General features: G+C 34.6%; 1 protein-coding gene across 3 annotated transcripts in view; it reads left to right on the forward strand.

The window, feature by feature from the left end:
- The window catches only part of DNAJB14 (DnaJ heat shock protein family (Hsp40) member B14), a 43,755-nt gene that overhangs the window by 9,933 nt on the left and 8,703 nt on the right, over positions 1-25,119 (forward strand). Inside the window, exons 2-7 of one of the 3 annotated variants that reach the window (XM_040237792.1) lie at positions 6,863-7,034; positions 12,588-12,733; positions 20,025-20,210; positions 21,747-21,841; positions 23,374-23,483; positions 24,325-24,501. In XM_040237792.1, coding sequence (XP_040093726.1) covers positions 6,863-7,034; positions 12,588-12,733; positions 20,025-20,210; positions 21,747-21,841; positions 23,374-23,483; positions 24,325-24,501 — 886 coding nt within the window. The remainder of the gene's footprint in view (positions 1-6,862; positions 7,035-12,587; positions 12,734-20,024; positions 20,211-21,746; positions 21,842-23,373; positions 23,484-24,324; positions 24,502-25,119) is intronic. The other 2 variants (XM_040237791.1, XM_040237793.1) reach the window with 2 other exon arrangements.

The following is a 25,119-nucleotide window of genomic DNA, read 5'->3' on the forward strand; positions in this document are numbered from 1 at the left end:
AATATTTTGTGGGAAAATACTTTAAAACTCTGAATATCCTATTCTACAACAAACTTCCACCAGCTCCTTTTAACATCCAGTGATGATTCTTTCCAGAATAAATTTCTGATGGTTGCCAAATGTTGGTTTTCTTATTCCATTATTCCTTCTACAGTTTATTAGTTGACATTCAACCGTATTTATTAATATGAATTTATGGATTCTTATTTAATCTATTACTATCACTGTTCATTTTGATGTTCAGATTGCTTCATATTTAATCGTAGGAGCCCCTTCAAGCTCCTGTGTCTTATGACATGTCCTCATGCATTTCTTTACTTTCAAACACAAAAAAGTTTTCAAGCTCATTTTCTCTGCCCTGGGAATCAATTCTTTCCCCAGGAGTCCTGATTCTTTTTAGTGGATAATGATACTTGGAAACTAAGATATAGACACTTGATAAGCTCATTGCTACAAGTGTGTCATTGCCTCCAGATCCTCTTAGTAGACAGAGCTAAGAAATATATGTATGCATGATGCATGAATGTATGTTTATGTATATCTGTGTGTTATATGCATTTGTGGATATACACATACCTATAGTAATTTACACTATATTAATTTCGCAGTCTGTGCAAAGATTCACATACCTCCCTCTGAAGTCCATAGGGTTCATTCTTGCCTTCTGCATTTTCATATTTGTAATTCCATTCCCTGACAGCCAAGAAATGTGGCTCTTGTTATCATCAGTTTACTTATTTGTTCATTTCCCCCTATATGTAATGAGTTGCCTTTTTGACCTCAGTGGTACATTCCCTGTCAAGCTCAGTCATGCTTTAGGCTTTGAGTGTTACCTTGGTCCCAATAAGTTGTCTTGGTCCAAGCCTCAGCTGCCAGATTTAAAAGCAAGAGAAGACAGTTTCTGGCCTCCCCACCCTCGCCACAGTTAAAGGAAAGACAGAGGAAGCCTACCATTTAAAAATTATCGAACCTATCTACAGTGTCAGAGCACATTATCACTACATACTATGTACTCTTTTTTAGTTGTCATTCAGTCTTAATACAATAGGTCACTGTACATTTAATGCTTACCATTGGTCCTTTTGTCATTGTTTATCTATTTATTTTGGATTCCTAAAGTCTATAGTAGATTTCTAGGAAGGCCTTGTGGGAACCGTGTTCCCTAAGTTCTGGGGAATGTTGAAAACAGTTCATCTGTGGGTCTTAATACTTGAAGTTAGTGATGGATACAAAATCTTTGGCTCAAATTTTCTTTCTTTGGATATATAAGTATATTATTCTATTGTTTTATACAAGTACTACTGATGAGCAAAGACTGACAATCCAATACTCTTTGCTTTATAAGCCATTTAATCTTTTTGGCTAGATCCCCAATTAATTTTACTAGAATATATCTTGATGTTGGTTTTTCTGGGTCAGTATTCTTAGATATGTAATTTGTCCTTTCATTATTTGGTTTCAGATATTTTTATTTTTATATCAGAAAAATTTTCTCCAGTTATTGTTATATTGGTTTTATTTCCTTTAATTTTCTTTTTCAGGACTCCTGTGTATGTTGGATCTTCTTTAACTATCTTCAATATTTGCTATTTCTTTCTAATTTTTTGTCTTTTTCATTTAATTAAGAAGTTTTACTTCCTTTTTATGTTCTCTTTTACTTAGACAACATTATCTGTTGTGTTTATTAACTCTTTGTTTCTTCGAGTTTAGTTCTTTTTTTAATTGATTCTTCCTTTTATTACCACCCCCCCCCCGCCCGAGTTTTATCACTTAAGCAGTAGGTAGATAATTTGGGGGGTTGTTTTCATTCTAATTTATGTTGTTCTTTTGTATAATGTATAATTTTTAAGTCTTGTCAGCTTGTTTTGAAATAGTAGGTTATAGTGTTTACCTATTACGTTGGCAAGTATTTTTAGTGTGCTTTCTTTCATTGTGTTTGGAGATCTATCCTGTTTTCTTTTATCTTTTGTAACTCTGTATCAGAGTTAACTTTATCGTTTTATTTATTTTTATGTGCAGTTAGCCTGTCAAATACACAGAGATCTCCAGTTTCTGTGTAGTGTTTGAAAATATGTCACCTTGATAAATAAGGTCTCTTCACTCTCTCCTTCCTCACTTGACCCGAATTTTCTGTTTTCTTTTCTCCATTCCCCTAGCCTCTTCAGTTTGGATCCTGTTCCTAGAAATTTCTTCTTTATGTGGCTTTGCTCTAGAGAAGAGCTTTGACTGATTAGTTTTAAGAGTTCTAGTGACTGGAGTACTCTATGCCCTTAAGACTTTATTGTAGATCCTTTCAATCACATGCTATTGTAGTGAGCAAAACCCATTTCTTTTTATTCCCTTTTCTCATTTTTGCCTGCTGTGTTTCATAGAGAGTCCTTGCTGGCTCTTTTGGAGTTATTTTGTTCAACGGGCTGGTAAAATGCCCTGTTACTGTCCTCCATATTTCCCCACAGAGATACTAACACCCACATAGATCTTGCAACTGTTGGTGGTTTGTCCCAGCTTCTTGTATTTTGGGATTTTGTACATGATGTTTTGATTTTGTTATCTAATTGCTCTGATTTTATGAGATTTAAAATTTAAGCTTCTGCCTTCCCAGAATTTCCACAAAACTTTTCATATTAGGAAGTTGTGAACCACTACCCCCTAGACCATGATGGCTTCTACTCTCAAGGTCAATATGATTGCATTAACTGTGAACTGTAGTTCTTGTGCTTAAGAGGGCAGATGAATGTGGTCTCAGCCGGTCCCAGGAACTGCTTCTTGTATTTGTATTGTTCTGTCCTAAGAAATTGAGCCATCTTAAAAATAAAATCAAAGAACTCAAATTGTCTGTTTAGTTTGCACATTGTAACTTATAAGGGCTGCATAAGATAACCATGTTGAGTCAGTATTTTCATTTTTATTCCAGCACAGATATTTAATAGAGGAAAATGATTGAGTCATACATGTGAAATTAATAGGTATTTATGAAATCTTTCCAAAAATTTTTATTAGCGGACTTCAAAATTGGAAATTTTTACTTTTGAGTTTTCGATTTTCAGAAGTATTTTTTTTAACCAGTAGAATAAAATGATTAGATATAAAAATGGGCTTTGAAAAATTGACTTAGAAATGCAACCCAATAGGAATACATCCTTTTTTAACTAACTTAACACTGTCATTGGAAAAGGCAATGGCACCCCACTCCAGTACTCTTGCCTGGAAAATCCTATGGATGGAGGAGCCTGGTGGGCTGCAGTCCATGGGGTCACTAGGAGTCGGACACGACTGAGCGACTTCACTTTCACTTTTCACTCTCATGCATTGGAGAAGCAAATGGCAACCCACTCCAGTGTTCTTGCCTGGAGAATCCCAGAGATGGGGGAGCCTGGTGGGCTGCCGTCTATGGGGTCACACAGAGTCAGTCAGACACGACTGAAGCGACTTAGCAATAGCAATAGTTAAAAATAAACTATATGTTATTATCTTGTTAAACTGCTAGATAGCTACCTAATTAAGAGCCTTTCTGTACCGTCTACAACTAAATTGTTATAAAAACTAAATATCTTATCTCTTTGGTGACCTCTTGAATGCATGAGCTATGAAAAAGATTCAGAAGAAAGTTCTCTTATATGTTCAGTTCAGTTCAGTCACTCAGTTGTGTCCAAGTCTTTGCAACCCCATGAACTACAGCATGCCAGGCTTCCCTGTCCTTCACCAACTCTGGGAGCTTGCTCAAACAAATGTCCATCGAGTCAGTGATGCCATCCAACCATCTCATCCTCTATCGTCCCCTTCTCTCCTTCCTTCAGTCTTTTCCAGCCTCAGAATCTTTTCCAGTGAGTCAGTTCTTCTCATCAGGTGGCCAAAGTATTGGAGTTTCAGCTTCAGCAACAGTCCTTCCAATGAATATTCAGGACTGATTTCCTTGAGGATTGCCTGGTTCGATCTCTTTGCAGTCCAAGGGACTCTCAAGAGTCTTCTCCAACACCACAGTTCAAAAGCATCAATTCTTCAGCACTCAGCTTTCTTTATAGTCCAACTCTCATATCCATACATGACTACTGAAAAACCATAGCTTCGACTAGACAGACCTTTGTTGGTAAAGTAATCTCTGCTTTGTAATATGCTGTCTAGATTGGTCATAACTTTTCTTCCAAGGAGCAAGCGTCTTTTAATTTCATGGCTACAATCACCATCTGCAGTGATTTTGGAGCCCAAGAAAATAAAAGTCTGTCACTGGTTCCGTTGTTTCCCCATCTATTTGCCATGAAGTGATGGGACCAGATGCCATGATCTTCGTTTTCTGAATGTTGAGTTTTAAGCCAACTTTTTCTCTCTCCTCTTTCACTTTCATCAAGAGGCTGTTTAGTTCTTCACTTTCTGCCATAAGGGTGATGTCATCTGTGTATGTGAGGTTATTGATATTTCTCCCATCAGTCTTGATTCCAGCTTCTGCTTCATCCAGTGTGGCATTTCACATGATGTACTCTGCATAGAAGTTAAATAAGCAGGGTGACAATATACAGACTTGATATACTACTTTCCCAATTTGGAACCAGTCTGTTCCATGTCTAGTTCTAACTGTTGCTTCTTGTCCTGCATACAGATTTCTCAGAAGGCAGGTAAGGTGGTCTAGTATTCCCATCTCTTTAAGAATTCTCCAGAGTTTGTTGTGATCCACACAGTCAAAGGCTTTAGTATATTCAATGAAGCAGATGTTTTTCTGGAATATTGAAAATAATTACTGGTAGTTCTCTGGTGATCTACTGGTTAGTTAGGATTCAGCACTTTCATTACCATGACCTGGTTTCAGTACCTGGTCAGGGAGCTGAGACCCACAGGCTGTGTGGCAGTGACTGCTGGATTTTTTTAATATCTATATAGCAGCTTTGGTGGTGGTGGTTTAGTCACTAAGTCGCTAAGTCGTGTCTGACTCTTGCAACTCCATGGACTGTAGCCTTCCAGGGTCCTCTGTTCATGGGATTCTCTAGGCAGGAATACTGGAGTGGGTTGCCATTTCCTTCTCCAGGGGATCTTCCCGACGCAGGGATCAAACCTGGGTCTCCAGCATTGCAGGCAGATTCTTTACTGACTGAGCTACAAGGGAAGATATATAGTGCTTTATTGAGATGTAATTCACTTATCTCACAGCTCATTCAGAGTATACCATTCAGTGGGTTCACAGAGTTGTGCAGCCATTGCAACCATTAATTTTAGAACATTTTCTTCATCACAGAAAGAAACCTCATACTCACTTCTTACTTCTCCCAGATTTCATCCTTCCCTCCCCAGTAGCCCTTGGCAACAACTGATCTTTCTGTCTCTAGATTTGCCTATTCTGTTCATTTTGTATAAATGGTATCATACAGTATATTGTCTCTTGTGACTGACTTTTTTCACTTAGTATGTTTTCAAGGTTCAGCTGTATTGCAGCATATAATCAGTACTTCATTTTTTTTTTTTTATTGTCATAGTATTCCATTGTTTGGACCTGTCACATTTTATTCATCTACTCATCAGTTGATGGACATTTCAATTGTTTCCACTTTTTCCCTATTATGAACAATACTGTTATGAACATATGTGAACCAGTTTTTGTATACATGTATGTTTTTATTTCTCATGGTTATACACCAAGATAGGATTATTGGGTCAGGTTATAACTATATGTTTAATCTTTGAAAAAACTACCAGATTTTTTTCAAAGCAAGCACTGCATTTCCTATTAGCACTAGCAATATATGACTGTTCCCATTTTCCTAGTAATACAACCCGGTCAACATGTTATTGTCCACCTTGTTGATTAGTCATCGTAGTGGATGTAAAGTGGTATCTCAAGGTAGTAAATATCTTCTGTGAAATCTTAGTGATAATTTTCTCAGTCTTTGTTTGAAAATGTTTTTAATCTTATATAATTTCCAGAAAATTAGTGCAGAACTCCGGAGAAAGCAATGGCAGCCCACTCTAGTACTCTTGCCTGGAAAATCTCATGGATGGAGGAGCCAGGTGGGCTGCAATCCATGGGGTTGCTAAGAGTCAGACACGACTGAGCGACTTCACTTCCACTTTTCACTTTCATACATTGGAGAAGGACATGGCAACCTACTCCAGTGTTCTTGCCTGGAGAATCCCAGGGACAGGGGAGCCTGGTGAGCTGCCGTCTATGGGATCGCACAGAGTCGGACACGACTGAAGCGACGTACCCCCAGCAGCAGCTGCAGCAGTGCAGAACTCAAGTTGACAGCTATTCTCCCTGAGCATTTTGAAGCTATTACTGAATTTAGCTGCTATTGTTGCTCTTGGGAAATAAGTGTGTGTGTGAAGTTGCTCAGCCGTATCCGACTCTTTGCGACCCCATGGACTGTAGCCCTCCAGGCTCCTCTGTCCATGGGATTCTCCAGGCAAGAATACTGGAGTGGGTTGCCATTTCCTTCTCCAGGGGATCTTCCCGACCCAGGGATTAAACCCAGGTCTCCTGCGTTGCAGGCAGATGCTTTATCCTCTGAGCCACCAGGGAAGCCACCAGGGAGCTTCTGTTTCTTTGTAGATAATCTCATCGGCTACTTTAAGGATTATTGTTTTCTTTGGTATTCGGCAGTTTCACCATGATATTACAAATAAAATATGTCATAAGAAATTAGGTGATAGTAATTTTGAGTTATTAACATTAAACTTAATATTCTACTTCTAAATAGTGATTAGTGATCTGTGAACAGCTATGTACATAAGGGAATGCTTACTATCTATTTAAAAAGGCCCTGTGGTGTTATCTTTCTGGAGTACACATTTTGTCAGCTTTATAACTTTCTTCTCAAGACCATGTGTATGTACCTTGATGTAAACAGATGGAGTATGCTTTCATATCTTTCTACAGCACTGTTGGAAATTATCATGAAAAATGGAAGCACTGCTGGAAATAGCCCTCATTGCCGAAAATCATCAGGTAGTGGTGATCAAAGCAAACCTAATTGCACAAAGGACAGTTTATCCGGTAGTGGTGAAAGTGGAAAAGGCTACACCAAAGACCAAGTAGATGGAGTTCTCAGGTAGGAATGAATATGACTTATATATTTGTCAATTGTAGTTGATACTAATACAAGTTTAATGTTGTAACACCTAAAAAATGGGTTTTAATTACAATTCAATAGAAGAACAAACATTGAGGAGTTGAACTCTTGGTGTCTTATGCTTTATATTCTTTATAAAGTAGTTTAAATTACCAATTCTATTGAAATTTCCATCTTTTAAATATAAGGCACAAAACTAATTACACAAAAAAATTCTTTTTAGAAAAATTGCTTCAATTTTTTGAGACAGTACAGTGAAACCTTCCCTGATGGCTCAGTGGTAAAGAATCCCCTTGCCAATGCAGGAGACATAGGTTTTATCCCTGGGTCTGGAAGATCCCCCATCAGAAGGGAATGGCAACTCAGCTCCAGGATTCTTGCCTGGGAAATCCCATGGACAGAGGAGCCTGATGGGCTATAGTCCAGGGGGTCGAGAAAGAGACAGACACGACTTAGCAACTAGACAAACAAAAAACAAAACAAACACCAACAACAAATGTGTATATATATATATATATGTGTATATATATATATATATATATGTATGAAGGGGAATTTCATATGAGGAGGATATTGAGGGTGATTGCAAAGCATTTTCAATTTTCTACTTATATAAATGAAGGAAATTTTTTTTTCTATTTATATTCTTTCTTTAAGGCTGTCTTTATATATAGCAAATACTGTAGTCTTCTCCTTTTAATATTTTTTCTTACTCTCATCGTTCTGCTTCAGTGTTTTATTTTTACTTCATGATTCACTTCTACTTAAAGCAGGAAAATTAGGTAGAATTGGTAAATTATGAACTGGGTTTGCAGATTTAACTTTAGTAATTTTGTAATTAAAATCTTTTCTGGAAAGAAAATGAACTGAGAATGAAACACTGGAAAAAATACTGTTATTATTTCCTTCTACAGCTTAAGGAGGCTGTATTGATATTGTACTGAAATTGCTCTCTAGGGAATCTAAAGTATAAGGGTAAAGGACTCTGAACAGTGATTAATGGGATAATTCAACTTGGAGAGTGAAGGAGAAGGCAATGGCACCCACTCCAGTACTCTTGCCTGGAAAATCCCATGGCTGGAGGAGCCTGGTAGGCTGCAGTCCATGGGGTCACTAAGAGTCGGACACGACTGAGCAACTTCACTTTCACTTTTCACTTTCATGCATTGGAGAAGGAAATGGCAACTCACTCCAGTGTTCTTGCCTGGAGAATCCCAGGTACAGGGGAGCCTGGTGGGCTGCCATCTATGGGGTCGCACAGAGTCGGACAGCTTAAGTGAAGAGTAGGTAAAGCTAGTTTTCTTTCTCTTTTGCCCTTTCTTATCCTCTTTTAACCTTACTTTCTTTTTTTTGTTGTTGTTTTTCCTTTTTTTCTCCATTGTTATTTTTAGTTAGTTCTTTTTAACTCAACATTATTTGGAATTGAAGTTATTTTTAAATTAAATATCAATGTATTTATAGTTTACTTTTTTTCATACATATGCTAAAGTTTAAATGTAACATTTTATCTGTATGTGACCACAATAAGAACAAAAACTCCCTAATTATGATGAAATCATGATAAAGGGTATTTGATTGGCCTGAATGGTAGTGAAGTCCTTTAAGAATTATAAATAATGTTGGTGACCACGTTCATAACTGTAGTGTTGCATCAGAGGCTGAATAAGTGAGATAAGTGAATAAATGAGAGACTTGCTTTTGAATTCCTTTAAGAAAAAGCTTCTACTAAACAGTGTGCTGAAATGTGTTCTAGGAAGCCATCTCTCTCCAAAAACCAAATTGTATTTTCTGGTAGAAATTACTTTTTACTAGGAGAACATATTCTCAGTAAAAGACCTAGAGTGAATTTTGTTATATGTGATTCTTATTTAGAATTATTTTATAATTTGTTTTTAAAGAAAGACTATACAATCCCCTATATATTGGAAAATATACCCCCTTCGCCAAATAATTGAAATTTTGGAGAATAGGCATCTCCTGAATCTGATATTATTTTTTAAAAATCTCTTTTCTTCATTTCTTCTACTCTAGCCTTGAAGGGAAAAGAGGAGTAGCTCAAGGAATGGTAGAAATAAAGAGAGAGAAGAGCAATGTTTTGTTTTCCTTTCTTTCTTAGTAGCTAGGCAGGGGGACGTTTTGAGAATGGGAGAATGAAAGATGATGGCGGGTGCAGACCTGCTTTTGTATGTGGCCAGAACTGGGCAGATGGAAATAAAATGTTGAGAGAGATCCTGTCTGTTGGGTCTGTATTCTCTGTGAAATTGGAGATGAAGTTATCCTCTGAGGTTAGAAGAAAGAGATAAGATTGAAAGCTTGAGAAGAATGGTGAAAGTATGGAATACTTGCAGACAGAAAGGCAGACAGGAAGGGAGGATTGCTGGCCAGCACTGAGGAACCAGCCAAGTTTCAGACTGAATTCTTAGTGAGTTACAAGAATTAGCTTAGTTTTATGCCTGTGTTTAAAGATGGTTTCTCTGATCAATTTTAGCATACCTTTTTATTGTATTACATAAGTGTAGTTTTGGGGGGGATTAATATGATCAGAACATTCTTTAATAGAATCCCTGAGTTATTCAGAGTATTTCATTTGCTACCTTATATAAGAGTTGCTTAGCTTTAGCTAATCGTGTAACACTTATTCATCATATTAGCCTTCATAAGTGTTGCTTTAGTGAGGTAACAGAGCACCAGCAAACACTTACATGCTGTGTGCTTTTGTTTTACCTGTACACAGGGGATTTTACTGAAAAAAGCCATGTTATCTTGTTGGTTAGCATGATTATGTAAACAAGTTGCTCAGTGACATTTTGGCTCAAAGGGAGAAGCCATGCAATAATACTGCATCCATTGCATAAGTGAGAGCTAGCGTACAGTAAGACTGAACAAAAAGTGTGTAACTGTAAAACTCAGATTCTGTGAAACTAAGCACTATTTATTGTCTTTGAGTGTTGAAATGTGTTGAAAAATCACAGTGCAAAAGGTGTCCTAGATCTTATTTGAGGAGATTTTTAATATCTCATTGGGAAAAAAGCCCATCTTTTTGTTTTAAAAATATAAGATCAGTGTGAAATCATTAACTGGCCATCATTATGTTTATCAGTTAGGAACACTTCTGTATAACTGTTAAAATTATTTGAATTATGGGGATTTCATTAGGATTGGTTTTAAGCTATACTTCTTTAATGGAAACAAATCATTTTGCTAAATTTATAGAATAAATAACCTTTTGTCTCAGGAATAAAGAATTATTTTCCTAAATACCAACTAAATTTGGAGTATATTTAAAAATCATCTATAATAACAACAACAAAAAGTCATCTATAACATATGAAAAAAGAATAGAACAAGGCCTCCCTGCCCTGGCCAATATGCTTTCTAGCACATAAAGGAAGACATAAAAGGTGAGCCATGCGTACTCCTCCCTTGTTGAGCTCCCAGACACATCTGTCTGGCCTTTGTCCACATATTTCCTTCCAGCACAGGTAACAGTTTACCTCTTTTTATTTTCTTTTTCTCCCTTCCTTTCTTCTTTAATTCTTCAATGAGGATGGAGAAGAAGGAGCAAACTATAAAAAGTGTGACAAATACATTTAGCTGGTGAAAAGGAGTATGGATTAAAATTAATACGTGAATGGTAATTTCTTACTTAGGTGTGAAAAGTTAAGTAAATAAGTATATTTTTAGCATTACTTGAAATATGTAGTCTACAGTTGGTCCATTGGTGACATTAACTTCATACGTCTCTACTGGCTTCTCAAAGAATTTCTCCTCTTCCAGACACACAGATCCAGATTGTGCCTCAGATCCATTAATCTCTTACTACCTGTACATGTCCTTCTTCCCTTTACTTCTGTCACATAGTTTCTTAACATATCTAGGAAAATGAGTCTCTACAAAGATAGAGTAATCATTTTCTGTTTTGTTCACTAACTGATCTTAAGAACCCTGGGATATAAATATTATTGACTCAATAATGAATCAATAAATATTAATTATTTTTTGCTCAATAAATATTATTTCCTGAATAAAGGAAATACCATGATTATGAAATAAAATTGACTTGTGTCGGTATTTATTATCTAAAGTAGAAAAGTCTAATTTTAATTATTATTACTCTGAAGAAGACTGCCTAACAGATTTTTGTTGATGTGATTATAAAAGAACTCTATAATCTTTTCAGTGTGTTCTCTTTTTACCCTTGTTCATATAACAAATGATGAATGCTTTCATTATGAAAGGAGAACTAAAGTTCATTTATTCTATAAATATTTACTGAGAACCCCTCATGTACCAAGCACTGTGATGACTAATAGGTTTAGTAGCGAAAAAAGGTCAATTTTTTCTCTTTTCTTAGAACACTTAGAGTCAGTCTTTGCAGTCCTCTAGCTGTCAGTGAACAGTTGTGCCTCAGATTCATTAACCTCTTACTACCTGTCATCAAGCTACTCATACATGGAACACATTTAAAGTCATAAAGTACACACCAAAAAATATGTAAAATATATCTGTATTTTAGTGAAGGAAAATTATTAGGTCATGAGAAAATATAAGCATCCAAAAGGATTAGTGTTCTTTGCTCCATTTGCAGTACTTCTTTTCCTAACCTACTTCAAAGACTCTGGGCTTAAATGTCGCATATTTAGGGTTATAAAATATGTAAGTAGTCTTTTAAGAGTATATTCATCAAAATGAAAATCAGGTGTAACAAATATGTTTGAGTCCCATAATGTATTTTATTATGAGATTTTATCTTTCACAGAGAGTAACACACATGAACTCTCTTTAACACTGCTTAGCCGAATTCACTTGCTTTGACATTTAAGCCATGGGATACAGTAGTTGTTTTAGATGCACTAAACTGTTGCTTTGCTATTTGGTTAGGTTTGCATTATGCAACAACAAAACTCTTGAAATGCAATGTCTGTGACATCTTGAGAGCAGTTTTGGGATTCCTCATGTATTTAAGAGTACTATAAAACTGCTCTTACTCTCTCATTTTAGTATGTGCTCTGTCCTCCATCCACATTTGTTATGAGCTTTGCTTTACTTCTCTGTAGTTGTGATAAATTGTACAAGGACATTCTCATGGTCAATTTTTATTAGAGAGGGGTTGGAGAAATGGTCTGTGGTTGAAAAGAAAATGGAGCAATGACCCTTAGTGGATAAACTATCATTTGATATTGAGAAAACAATCCACAAATAGTTCTTTATACTATTCTGGTGTTCATTGGAAGGACTGATGCTCAAGCTGAAACTCCAATACTTTGGCCACCTCATGCGAAGAGTTGACTCATTGGAAAAGACCCTGATGCTGGGAGGGGTTGGGGGCAGGAGGAGAAGGGAACGACAGAGGATGAGATGGTTGGATGGCATCACCTACTCGATGGATATGAGTTTGAGTGAACTCCGCGAGTTGGTGATAGACAGGGAGGCCTGGCGTGCTACGCTTCATGGGGTCACAAAGAGTTGGACACACATATTACTCAAAGTTCTTCCTTGAAATTTACTTATAACACACTCTCTTGTTCACAGCATAAACAAATGTAAAAATTACTATGAAGTACTTGGAGTAACCAAAGATGCTGGTGATGAAGATTTGAAGAAAGCTTATAGAAAGCTTGCTTTGAAGTTTCATCCAGACAAAAACCATGCACCTGGAGCAACAGATGCTTTTAAAAGTAAAGTAAACCTTTTAAAACAATTTTCTAAGCTCTTTTTAGAATTCACTTTACAGTATTTCAGATACTAAATCCTACCTTTAGACTGGTGGGTGCATAAGCATTTTAGACTGGTGAGGACCAGCATAAGCATGGGTCCTCAAAATCCTTTAAAACTTAACTTGTTATACCAAGAGCCAACCAAATGCTATTTGGCTTCACAAAAGCATCGTGTCAATTTTTGCAAATTTCAAAGTAACTTTTCTAGATACACAACATGCTTTCTTGTTTACCACACAAGTAGTGTGATGACTATACATGAGCTTCTAGCATATTATCAGCTGGTTCTAAAGGAATTAAAAGCAAAATATATTTTCTGTGAGTTTTTGAAATATTAGAGACTGTCTAGAATTGGAAAATTACTTAGAATCACTGTTTGTCCAGTGTTCTTCTATTTCTGTTAACTCCAGACAATTTTTTGCATTTTTCATATGTAGTTCTAACATGATTTTTTTTTTAAATATGTTTCTTTCCTCTTAGCTACTATTCATTTTTCTTCATTTTCTTTATTACTTCAGTTTTATATTGTCAATTTAGTAAACAAGCGTGAGAGAACTGATTTTATAATTTCATGTTTATTACAGTTTATTCATAAGAGTTATTTTCTGATTAATAAGAAAATGCTTAAGTTTGTAATTATTTGTTTTTGTGAATTTGGCATTCATAGAGCCAACATATGATGTTTACGGTGAAATGCTGGGGCCTTGGAATAACAGAAAGGAGACACTAATTTTTTTAATTTTCCTAAAAAATAAATGACTCAATTGGTCATTCAACAAAATACCATTAAAATTGTTGCCAGAATGGTTTTATTTCTTAAAGGATGTTGCCAATCAGCATACATTTGGGGATTATTAATATAGTTCAATAAAAGCAGCTGCCAAAGTGGTACTGGAATTAAAATATCACTGTGACAGTGAGAACCTTCTCTGATTGTTTCCTTAAATTAAATGTAGCATATTAAAAGTACAGGAAAAGCATCTTTACTCAGAAACACTAACTTTTGCTACATATTCCCCCCACCAAGTTAAAAAACTTTTTTTCACATTCTGAATTAAAATCATTTAATTTAAAATTTTTGGTTTAAGATGTTTAAAATGTTTGGCAGTGAATTATTTGCACGTCTGTGATCTGTTAGATGATTTCAGTATTAATTCTTCGTTAATGCTAAGAACATGCTTCTTTGTCCCATTTCTGTATTGAAGTTGTGTTATTAATAGCATTATTGGTCTTAGAATAACAGTGAGTGGATCTACCAATATTTTACAGCTTGTGTTGTGTTTTGAAGAGATGAGCAACATAAATGTCACCCCACAGAGACACTCAGAGAAGTTTTACAAAGGTGATGCTACTTTGATGTGGTACATTTCAGAATCTAATGCTCTAATTTGCAACACTAGAAACAATATTTATCAACATGCTGGGTGGTGACTTATCTGTAGAGGAAAGGTGCACATTATTCAATCCACAGAAGGTTATTTGTAAATCAGAATGCCAATTTATTAATCCCAAGAGGATCATAATAGGATGGTGGTTGATGAACCCATTTTTCATTGAGTAGAAACTACATAGAAAACCCAGATTGTTGGAACTTCCCTGGTAATCCAGTGGTTACGAATCTGTGCTTCCATTTCAAGGGGCATAGGTTCAATCCCTGGATGGGGAATCCTGCATGTCACATGGTGCAGCTATAAAGAAATAAAAGAAAACCCAGACTGTAAGCCACAGAAGACTGGTGAACAAAGGTAGTTAATTAGACAATATTACTGCTAGTGTGTCATCACAGAGAAGTGGCAAGTTTCCTTCATTCAGCACATAGAATATTTGCATGACCTTCTGAATCATCTTATTTTCTCTTTAATCAATTGATCTTAACTTCTGTGTCTGGGATACCAAGCTATTTAATCTAAGACTATAGTTTTTTGTTTGTATAAGAGGTAAGTATAGATTTATTGCTCTGTGATTGCTAAAATACTTTTTACAGAAGATGGAAACCATTTTTGTTTTTTTTTTTATTTCCTTCAAGAATAGAAAAAGAGACAATTAGTTAAAGGAATGAGATTAGATAGAAGATATATTTTCGTTGTGTGTTTTGTAAAACTTTAAAAACTTACCATCAAAGAGGGTAGATTAAATGAACTCTTAAGTTCATGTAGCTCTTTGTCCTTTAATTAGGTTTGTGAATTTCTCAAGGCAGGGAATATTTTATTTACATCTAGACAATAACTTGCATAATACATATAAAGATACCTTTAAAAATATTTGAAATGGATCCCTTTCCTTCTCTCTGATGTGAATATTTTCAAAATATGCCCTGTCTGCATTATCTTCAAAGACTCCAAGTATTTCATAGACTGTTTGAATAATACATGTGCCTGTTGACATACACATAAATCTGATTACAAAGGGCATTGATTAAGTGTTTATATGTTGTTTGTTAAATAATAATGGATCAGATGCTACTGCCCATGTCAGGTTTTGGTAGATCAGGATTCTTTTTTTTCTTTCTTTCTTTTTGACTGTGCTAGGTCTTCATTGTTACATGGGCTTTTCTCTAGTTGTGGCAAGCAGGGTCTGCTCTCTAGTAATGTTGCATACGCTTCTCATTGCAGTGGCTTCTCCCGCTGCAGAGCCTGGCTCTAGGGCACACGAGCTGCAGTAGTTGTGGTTCCCGGGCTCTTGAGCACAGGCTCAATAGTTGTGGCTCACGAGCTTAGTTGATCCAAGGCATGTGGTGGGATCTTCCTGGACTGAACCTGTGTCATCTGCATCAGCAGGTGGATTCTATACCACTGAGCCACAGGAGAACCCCCTCGGTATTCTTAACATCTAGAGTGAACTTCTAAGAATAGAGAAGTCAGTCTACCTTATGGGCTAGTTCTTCTAGAGAAATTCAAGAAGAAAATATAAGATATCCTCTTATTAAATGAATTTGTAATTTATGAAGAGGAGACAAATCTCACACAGAACATTTGGAATAATAGTAATACCTAACATTCAACAAGCATTTTATAGTTTTTCATTCCCATTTTTAAAACTTTAATGTTATTAAAAATCTTCTGAAGTAAACAGGGACCAGTGTCATCCCTTTGCAAGTAAGAAAATGTGAATCTTAAAGAGATTAACATTTACCCAGGATCTCCCAGAAGACTGAATGTAATTAAAATTCACAACATAGAATAAAGATATCCAAGGAAAAGCCAGAAAGATACAGCAGAGTTATAATCAGAGTAATTGGAGAAGCTTTCATATTATAGGTGAGAATTATGTATTCTCAAGATGAGTATGATTTCTTTGGTTAGAGAAGGTGGCAGAAACCTGGGTATGAGAATGAGGGAAGTGATTTAAAAGTCAGTAAGGACTTGCACTTTCAGGAAGACTTTTCCCTGATATTCACACTAAAGTACAACTGAATTAGTTATAAAACAAAACAAACACAAGATATTCAACATAGTGTTGGAAACTCTAATCAGTGCATTTAGGTGAGAGAAAGAAATGAAAGGCACACAAACTGTCCCTATTTGCAAATAACATGATCATGTATAAAATACCAAGGAATGTACCTAAAAGAAAAAAAATCCTAGAACCAATAAGTGAATCCTGCAAGATTTCAGGGTATAAGATAAACATAAAAAGATCGATTACTATTTAGTATATTTCTACATACTAATGTATACTATTTAGTATATTTCTGCTTACTAATATGTAGACACTGAAATTTAAAAATGCATTACTATTTATAATCACACACACACAAGAAATACTTAGGTGTAAATTTAACAAAACTTGTGTAAGATTTGTTTGCTGAAAACTATATAATATTAATGAAAGAAATCAGAGAGGATCTAAATAAATGGAATGATATATCATGTTCATAGATTGAAAGACACAGTAGTAAAGATGTCAAGACTCCCCAAGTTGATACACACATCTAATACAGTTCCTGTCAAATCTTAACAGACTTCTTTGTAGATAAAAGGAAGTTTATTCTAAAAGTCATATGGAAATACAAAGAACCTGAATAAATGATTCATTAAAGTAGGAGTAATAAGTGTACCTGATTTTAGGACTTACATTATATCTGTGGTTAGCAAAATAGTATAGAATTGGCAGAAGGAGAGACATATAGATCAGTGGAACAGGATGGGAACCCATAGAGATATTACAGAGGTGCAAAATCAACTCAGTGGAGAAAAGGTAGCCTTTTCAACAAAATAGTTTTGGAGCAACTGGACATTCATAGGCAAAACAAACAACAAAATTTAACCTTGAAATAAATCTCATGCTTTATATAAGAATGATTTCAACATGAATCTTATGAAGTATAAGACAGCACTTCAACTTTTAGCAAAAAATCATGGGAGCAAATTTTTAGGATCTTAGGCTATGTAATGACTTCTTAAAATTTAACACAAGACAGTTTATAACACAAAAAAAGTAGATAAGTTGAACTTGATAAAAAAATTTTTTTGTTTACTTTGCAAAGATGCCATGAAGTAGAAGAAAAGACAAGCAACAAGGAAGGAGAAAATATTTGCCAAGCACCTACCTATCTGACAAAGGACTAGTGTCCAGAATATATAAAGAACTCCCCCAAACTCCCAATTAAAAAAAATAGACAACCCTATTAGAAAATGGATATGAGACATGAAGAGACATCCTACTAAAGATTATATACACATGGCAAGTATGCATGTGAAAAAGTTTTTAGTATCATTCATTAGCCATTAGAGATATTGCAAAGTAAGACCAAAATGAGATTCTACTGCACACCTATTAGAATGGTTAATATTAAAAAAAGTAGGAACACCAAATACTGGTACAGATGCAGAGTAACTGGATCACTTACACATTGCTGATGGGTTATGAGATGACATTGTCACTCTGTAAAACAGTTTGGCAGTTTCTCACAAAACTATTTAACTAATAGACAACCCAGCAATTGCATTTCTAGGAACTTATCCCAGAAATAAAAATATATATTTACACACAAACCTGTTCATGAATGTACATAGCAGTTCTATTTGTAATAACTAAAACCTAGAAACAATGCAGGTGTTGTTCATTGGGTGATTAGTGAATCAGTGATACATCCATACCATGGAGAACTAATCAGCAATAAAAGGAATGAATGACTTACATAACAGCTTCTATCAATCTCCAAAAAACTATGCTGATTGAAAAAGGTCAATCTAGGAGATTTCATTCCATTTATATACTGTGTTATTCCATTGATTTAACATTCTTGTAATGTCAAAATTATAGAAATAGAGAAGACAAGTCAGTAGTTGTGGGCAGTTAAAAGGGGAAGGAGGAGAAGGAAGTAGGTGTGGGTATAAAACGGCAGCCTGAGATGGTGCTGGAAATGTTTTATATCCTGATTGTTATCAATGTCAGTATCCTTGATATAATAATTTTATAAGGTACTACCACGGGGGAAATTGGGTAATGGGTAGAAGAGTCTATCTATATTACTCTTTACAACTTCATATGAATCTAAAGTTAACCTCAAAATAAACTATAATTAAAGGAAAATTAATAAAGTGGAATGTATCTTTTTGTGAAGTAAACAACACTGAGATGGAAATGTATTTTGTGAGGCTTTGAATACCAAAATGAATTTTGGTTTTAATTTTTAAGATAATAACTGAAAAAAAAGTCTTGATTATAGGTATAGCACAAGGTAAATAAATAGTAAATTAGTCACAGTAGATAGACTAAATTGTCTTACATATACAATTATGAATTATGACAATTTTTCACAAATACCATCTAAAATATCATAGCACTTGGAAATTATTTTTATAGCAAAGCCTTAGAAGTAGAATTGAGTTGCCAAGATATTAATAGTTTAAAAAGTAATAGCATTATAAACCTGAAATAGGTTCAGTGTATAAAGGTTAAGAATCCTAAAACTGTTACTAATACTGGAAGTACAGCTTTGGCAAATATTGATAGATACGCTTCTTTTTTGGGTAGGTACCTTGGTGATGTTTATAAGTACATTACTTGGATCTCTGATTATGCTTTCCCATTGGAGCAACATTATAAATGATTGCTATATTTTTGAGTCATAGTTCTATTTGGAAATCTAAAGAAAGTTTTGGGCCATCTCCTCGAGATAAATGGACTATTCACCTAAATTTTCATTCCATAGTGTTCACAGATGACTGGAAAGCTATCTCTGACTCAGAAAAAAGTTCCAGAGTATCTGCATATAATTAATTTCAATGTGATATGCAGTCATCCAGAAACAACTACCTAATGAGCATCTATTTGCTTGTTCAGTACCTATGACAACCACCACATGGGATCCAGAAAGTATTTTTAAAATAATCCCATATGCAAGAGGCTTATGATCTAGTTTGAGAAGCAAGTTGTATTTGTGAAATGATTAGTTATTAGAAATTTCAGAATAAGAATAGGGTAATTCCTACTGTTAGATTAAAGCAGTACAGTTTTTGTAAATTACCTCAAGAAGACATTTTGGTAATTAATGTGCTCTTTTGGACATGGAAATATGAGATAGGAAATCAAACTTTTTATGAATATCATAAAAGTAGCAAAGTAAGATAGGAAAACTAGAGACTATATGGATTCATTTTTTAAAAAATTCAGACTTTATACTAGACCATGGGGATTATGCAATGAAACACACAGTTCCTACCTTCATGGAGTTGACAGTTTAAGAAATAAATTGTTCAGGATTAGAATGAAGAATAGCTCACTCTGGGCTGGCGTGTGCAAAAAATAGTTTTATGGTGTCGCTTGCAGAGAGATTACTTACTATGCTAAAATAACTTTGATCTTGAACAAGTTTCCTAACCCTTTTGAAACTCGGGGACTTCATCTGTAAAGTGGGGATAATAATGGATAATGTAATAAGATATCTGGGTTCAGAGCCTGGCAGTTGGTAGCTATTGCTGTTACTAGTGAGTGACTAGATTAGGATACTCAAAAAGGAAATAATAGCAGGCTATTAGGGGTAGAGCACAATAGTAAGAAAGCAAGATGGGCATTCCTTTATGTTCAAGGCAGTAGGGAGACTATACAGTATAAAAAATTGTATTGGGAGGCAATACATATAATTATAAGCAACGTATATAATACCTTTAAAAGAAATTGTTACTGTTGTGTTTTTCTTCTGATTAGCCTCAAGTATTTTTTGTTGTTGTTTGACAAGTAGTTTTTATATGGTACAGTCTTTTTTACTGTAAAAACTTTGCTTATCAACTTCTCATTACTTTTTCAGAGATTGGAAATGCTTATGCTGTTTTAAGCAATCCAGAAAAACGAAAGCAGTATGACCTCACAGGCAATGAAGAACAAGCATGTAATCAGCAGAACAATGGTAGATTTAATTTCCACAGAGGTTGTGAAGCTGATATAACTCCAGAAGATTTGTTTAATATATTCTTTGGTGGCGGATTTCCTTCAGGTATTTTAGTGTTAATTATAAATATTATATTTTATGAAGCTAGAGATCCTCACCACCAATTAGGCTATTTAGAGATTTATGTACCTCCCTCTGACATTTCTTATAGTATTATGATCCTGTGATAGTTCTTCATAAAAATAGGAGAAAAATACAGACTTATTAGCTTTATTGTAAGTCTGTCTTTTTCCAAGAATATATTTTAATTTTTAAAAGGTGTTCTGTGTTTTACATAAAGCTGAAGAAAGGATCTATAAGTAGGAAATCAAGTGGCAATGTCTTAGTTAAATGCTGTTACAACTATAGGAAGTAATCTGTCTCTTGAAGGACTATTTGAAATGGGTTCTTTGAAGATCTTCGTAGATATTTCATTAATAACATTATAAATATATTGTGAATACATGTGGAGATATTTTCCATTGAAATATTAAAATGTCTGAATCATTGGTTCTATATGAAGTGGGTTTTAACAACTTACATTACATTAAGATAGAAATAATTACTTGAACTAGGCTATCAAAGTTAAGTGCTGTAGAAGTACTACTAAATAAATAGACTTTATAGTACAGCATATGTAGTATTGAGTTTTACTTACATTTACTGTGAGTTGCTTGTGTGGAAATTAATTTTTTTTAAGAGTAGCTTCTCTAAGGTGTTTAAAATTGTAGGTCTAGTCTTGTTTACCACAGTTTAAAAAGTTAAACATCCCATTCAAAATTAGGAGAGTCTTTATGAATGTAGCAGTATAATATGGCCTGGTAGCACTGTCTGAATATATTGAGAAACATTGTGGTCATTGATAAGGTATTTTGTAAAACATCCTTGAAAGAAAGAGGATATGTAAAACAAATTAATGACTGAAAATATAACATTGAGACATATTAGGATATGTAATTCCCTCTCCTAGAAAAATTATTCAGACTAATAATTTGGACTAAAAATATGCTAGGAACAATTAGAAATCTTTCAGGAAATAGTGAATTTCTGATTGTTGATTTGCAGTTTTTTTGCTTGTCTTAACATAGTTTACTTTATCAGTGATAGCCATTGCTCACTGGTCACCTTTTTTGAAAACAGCTTGAACATTTGCTGTTGAAACATTTCCAAGAAAATGTTGGAAAGTTGTGGTCCACCTGTATGATAGTATATTATACAGCTGTTTGTTTTTTTTTTAATGAATGAAAGTAGTATCATTTGATTTCTAGAGATACTTGTGATTTGTTGACAAATGCAGAAGGCAGAGTTTCAGATTAATGATCGCAGGTTTGTAAAATCAACCAACTACAACAAAAGTCCTGTTTGTATGCAGTATTAGAAAGGAATTCTTACTCGAATTTTCATCAAGAAAGAGTTTCTCCTTTAAGAGAAAAAAAGAAGAATCATTCTGGGTTTTGTCCACTCTTCGTTTACAGGAGGGCAATAAGAGTTCATTACTCAAATGTGCATTATTTTAGTAATTAAAAAAATAATATAAAGGAAAATATAATTTTTCTGATCATAACTTTTCTCCCTAATTTAACCTTGCTTTTAATTTTCTAGGTAGTGTACATTCATTTTCAAATGGACGAGCTGGTTATAGCAATCAACATCAGCATCGACATAGTGGACATGAAAGAGAAGAAGAAAGAGGAGATGTATGTTTATGATATGATTAGTTGTATGAAAACAGATCATGTTGTTTTAAAAGGAAGTAATGAGTTTTCTTTTGCCAGAGGTGTTCAGCATAGGCTAGAGAATCCCCTAGGGATGTTGACAGACCAGAAGAGGAAGTCAGGGTGGCAGGTGGTTGGGCAATATGACACCTTCACATTTGATATTCTATGATTCTAATGAAGATAAACCTCAAATGTTCATGTTCCTAAGGTAAATTCTTATTGTTGGGTCTAAAGAATTTAGAATTAATACTGAAAAACTTAAATTAGAAGTAACTTTCCTTGTTATAATACAGTTATACATCATTGCATATAGCAGTTGAATTACACGAAGGAGAAAGGTAAATGGAAAGGGCTCTAGACTAGAAATTAAAAGGTCTGGGCCCCAGCTCTGCCATTTTCATCAGTGTCCACGTTCCACCCTCAAATCCAAGGTAAAAATAGTTTTGCAACCTGCTGCATATTGATAGAGTCCCTGTATGGAAAAAAAAAAAAAGAGGGAGACAGAGAACTTCCTCATCTATAAAATGAGATCAGGTTATATCAGTTCAGTTTAGTTCAGTCCCTCAGTCGTGTCCAACTCTTTGTGACCCATGGACTGCAGCACGCCAGGCTTCCCTGTCCATCACCAGCTCCCAGAGCTTAGTCAAACTAATGTCCATCGAGTCAGTGATGCCATCCAACCATCTCATCCTCTGTTGTCCCCTTTCTCCTCCCACCTTCAATCTTTCCCAGCATCAGGGTCTTTTCAAATAAGCTGGTTCTTCACATCAGATGGCCAAAGTATTGGAGTTTCAGCTTCAGTCCTTCCAATGAGTATTCAGGGTTGATTTCCTTTAGGATTAACTGGTTGGATCTCCTTGCAGTCCAAGGGACTCTGAAAAGTCTTCTCCACTACCACAGTTCAAAAGCATCAGTTCTTTGGTGCTCAGCTTTCTTTATAGCCCAACTCTCACATCCATGCATGACTATTAGAAAAACCATAGCTTTGACTAAACAGACCTTTGTTGGCAAAGTAATGTCTCTGCTTTTTAATATGCTGTCTAGGTTGGTCATAGCTTTTCTTCCAAGGAAGAAAAAACAAAATGAAAACCACAATTATGGAAAACTAACCAAACTGATCACATGGACCACAGCTTTGTCTAATTCAACGAAACTATGAGCCCTGCCATATAGGGCCCCCCAAGATGGACGGGTCATGTGGAGAGTTCTGACAAAACGTGGTCCACTGGAGAAGGGAATGGCAAACCACTTCAGTACTCTTGCCTTGACAACCCCATGAACAGGTTATATCAGTGTTTTCCAGATCAGTGTCAGGATCTCTAGGTGAAGCACCTAAAAAGTTGTATTTTTAAGAACGTTCCCAGGAAGTTGGTTTGATCAGGCAGATTTGGAAGCACTGAATCAGATGATCTCAAATGTCATTTATGCCTCTAAAAATGTTCGACAACTGTTGGATTATTGACAACTACAGTTATATTGCAATATTGTTATTCTTTGATGATTTTTTACAGGGAGGTTTTTCTGTGTTTATCCAGCTGATGCCGATTATCGTATTGATCCTCGTATCATTATTAAGCCAGTTGATGGTCTCTAATCCTCCTTATTCCTTATATCCCAGATCGTAAGTAGCTAAGTGAAGTTTTACCCCCCAAAATTGTTGTTTTTTACTTAGATAACTTTAAAGGGCCCTGTGCACTTTTAAACTTTTAAGTGACAAATCTTCTGTTACTTCATGTGTACCATTTAAAAATCTTTAATTTTAAAAATAATTTACCTAAAGCACTAAGTTTGTATGATGTTAGTTTACATTTCTATTCTATTGTGGATAAGGACAGAAGTGCTATATTCAAACTTGATAGCAATTTAATGTAATAGGTAATGGGTTGACATCAAAGACAAAAACCTTCAGAAGACAAAAATACTTTAAAGACAAAAGTAGAATTAGGATTGATGCTACATACATAGATTTGTGTCATTAAAGTGGAAATGATGTTACTTTTCTGTTTATAAAATATTGATTAAATAAAAGCAAATATTACTTTTAATATATTTTTTCACAATATATTATACTCTATAAGCAATCGGGACAAAGCAAATTTAATGCAGTATACATTCTAAAACACTTTAGCATAATACAATGAAGATAAAGGAAACTTTGTAAAACCATATCACGAGTTCTTTTATAGTATTAAAATGATTGGTCTACAAATAATTTATTTCTTCCAAATAAGATTTTTGCTAACTAAAAATTGAGAGAACTTATAAGAACATAATATATTAAAATATGATTACTTTTCTATCACATAAAAAGGTAGCTTTAGGTAATTTGAAATTATATAAATACTTGATTACCAATAGTAACTTTTTAATTATTTTTAATTGTTTTTGTTACTTGTTTTGTAGAAGCAGATCAGAATGTACAATTTTAATTAAAAAATAATGATCAAACATTTCTTTTACAGTGGATCAGGACAAACAATTAAAATGCAGACAGAAAACTTGGGTGTTATTTATTATGTCAACAAGGACTTTAAAAACGAATATAAAGGAATGTTACTACAAAAGGTAGAAAAGAGTGTGGAAGAAGATTATGTGACTAATATTCGAAATAATTGCTGGAAAGAAAGACAACAAAGTAAGTTTACATTTTAAATGTTTAACATTTAAAAACTTATTCAGTCTTGGAATTGATTACTGAAGATTTCCTTACTCAAGGGATGTTCTGAAATTGCCTGGCACCTATCCGGAGCCTGGTACTTAAGTGAGACAATGTGTTTTAATGTACTTGTGGCCTTATAACAATATTTGGCATGTGGCAAAGACAATGGTATTTGTGTTATTGTTGTTCTTAGTAACTATAGGTGGAATAAGTACATAGTATCAAATTTCATTGTATTTAAGATGTTGATGGTTGTAACATGCATCATTATTTTATGACCACTAAGAAAGAAAGTCTTCACATAAGCAATGTCATCAGTTTTAATATACATCCTGTTTCAGAATTAACTTTGAAACTCTTCATTAATTTAGCTTCAACAGGTAGCACTGTTAGTATACAATGAGTTTTGTTGGCAATTCATTTTCCTTTACTTATTTTGTATGTAGAAAAGTTCTTGTGAACACTTAATTGTTTAGCATCTTCCAGCCTCAGCTTCCTTAATTTAAGTAGTTGTAACTATAAGAAAATTGACCATAAGAATCTGCTGAAATGTTCCTTGTGAACTGTTTATTATAGTTTTTTGTCTGTCCCAAGTCAT

The sequence above is a fragment of the Oryx dammah genome, unplaced genomic scaffold (genome assembly GCF_014754425.2).
Source record: "Oryx dammah isolate SB20612 unplaced genomic scaffold, SCBI_Odam_1.1 HiC_scaffold_3, whole genome shotgun sequence".
Taxonomy (NCBI): domain Eukaryota; kingdom Metazoa; phylum Chordata; class Mammalia; order Artiodactyla; family Bovidae; genus Oryx; species Oryx dammah.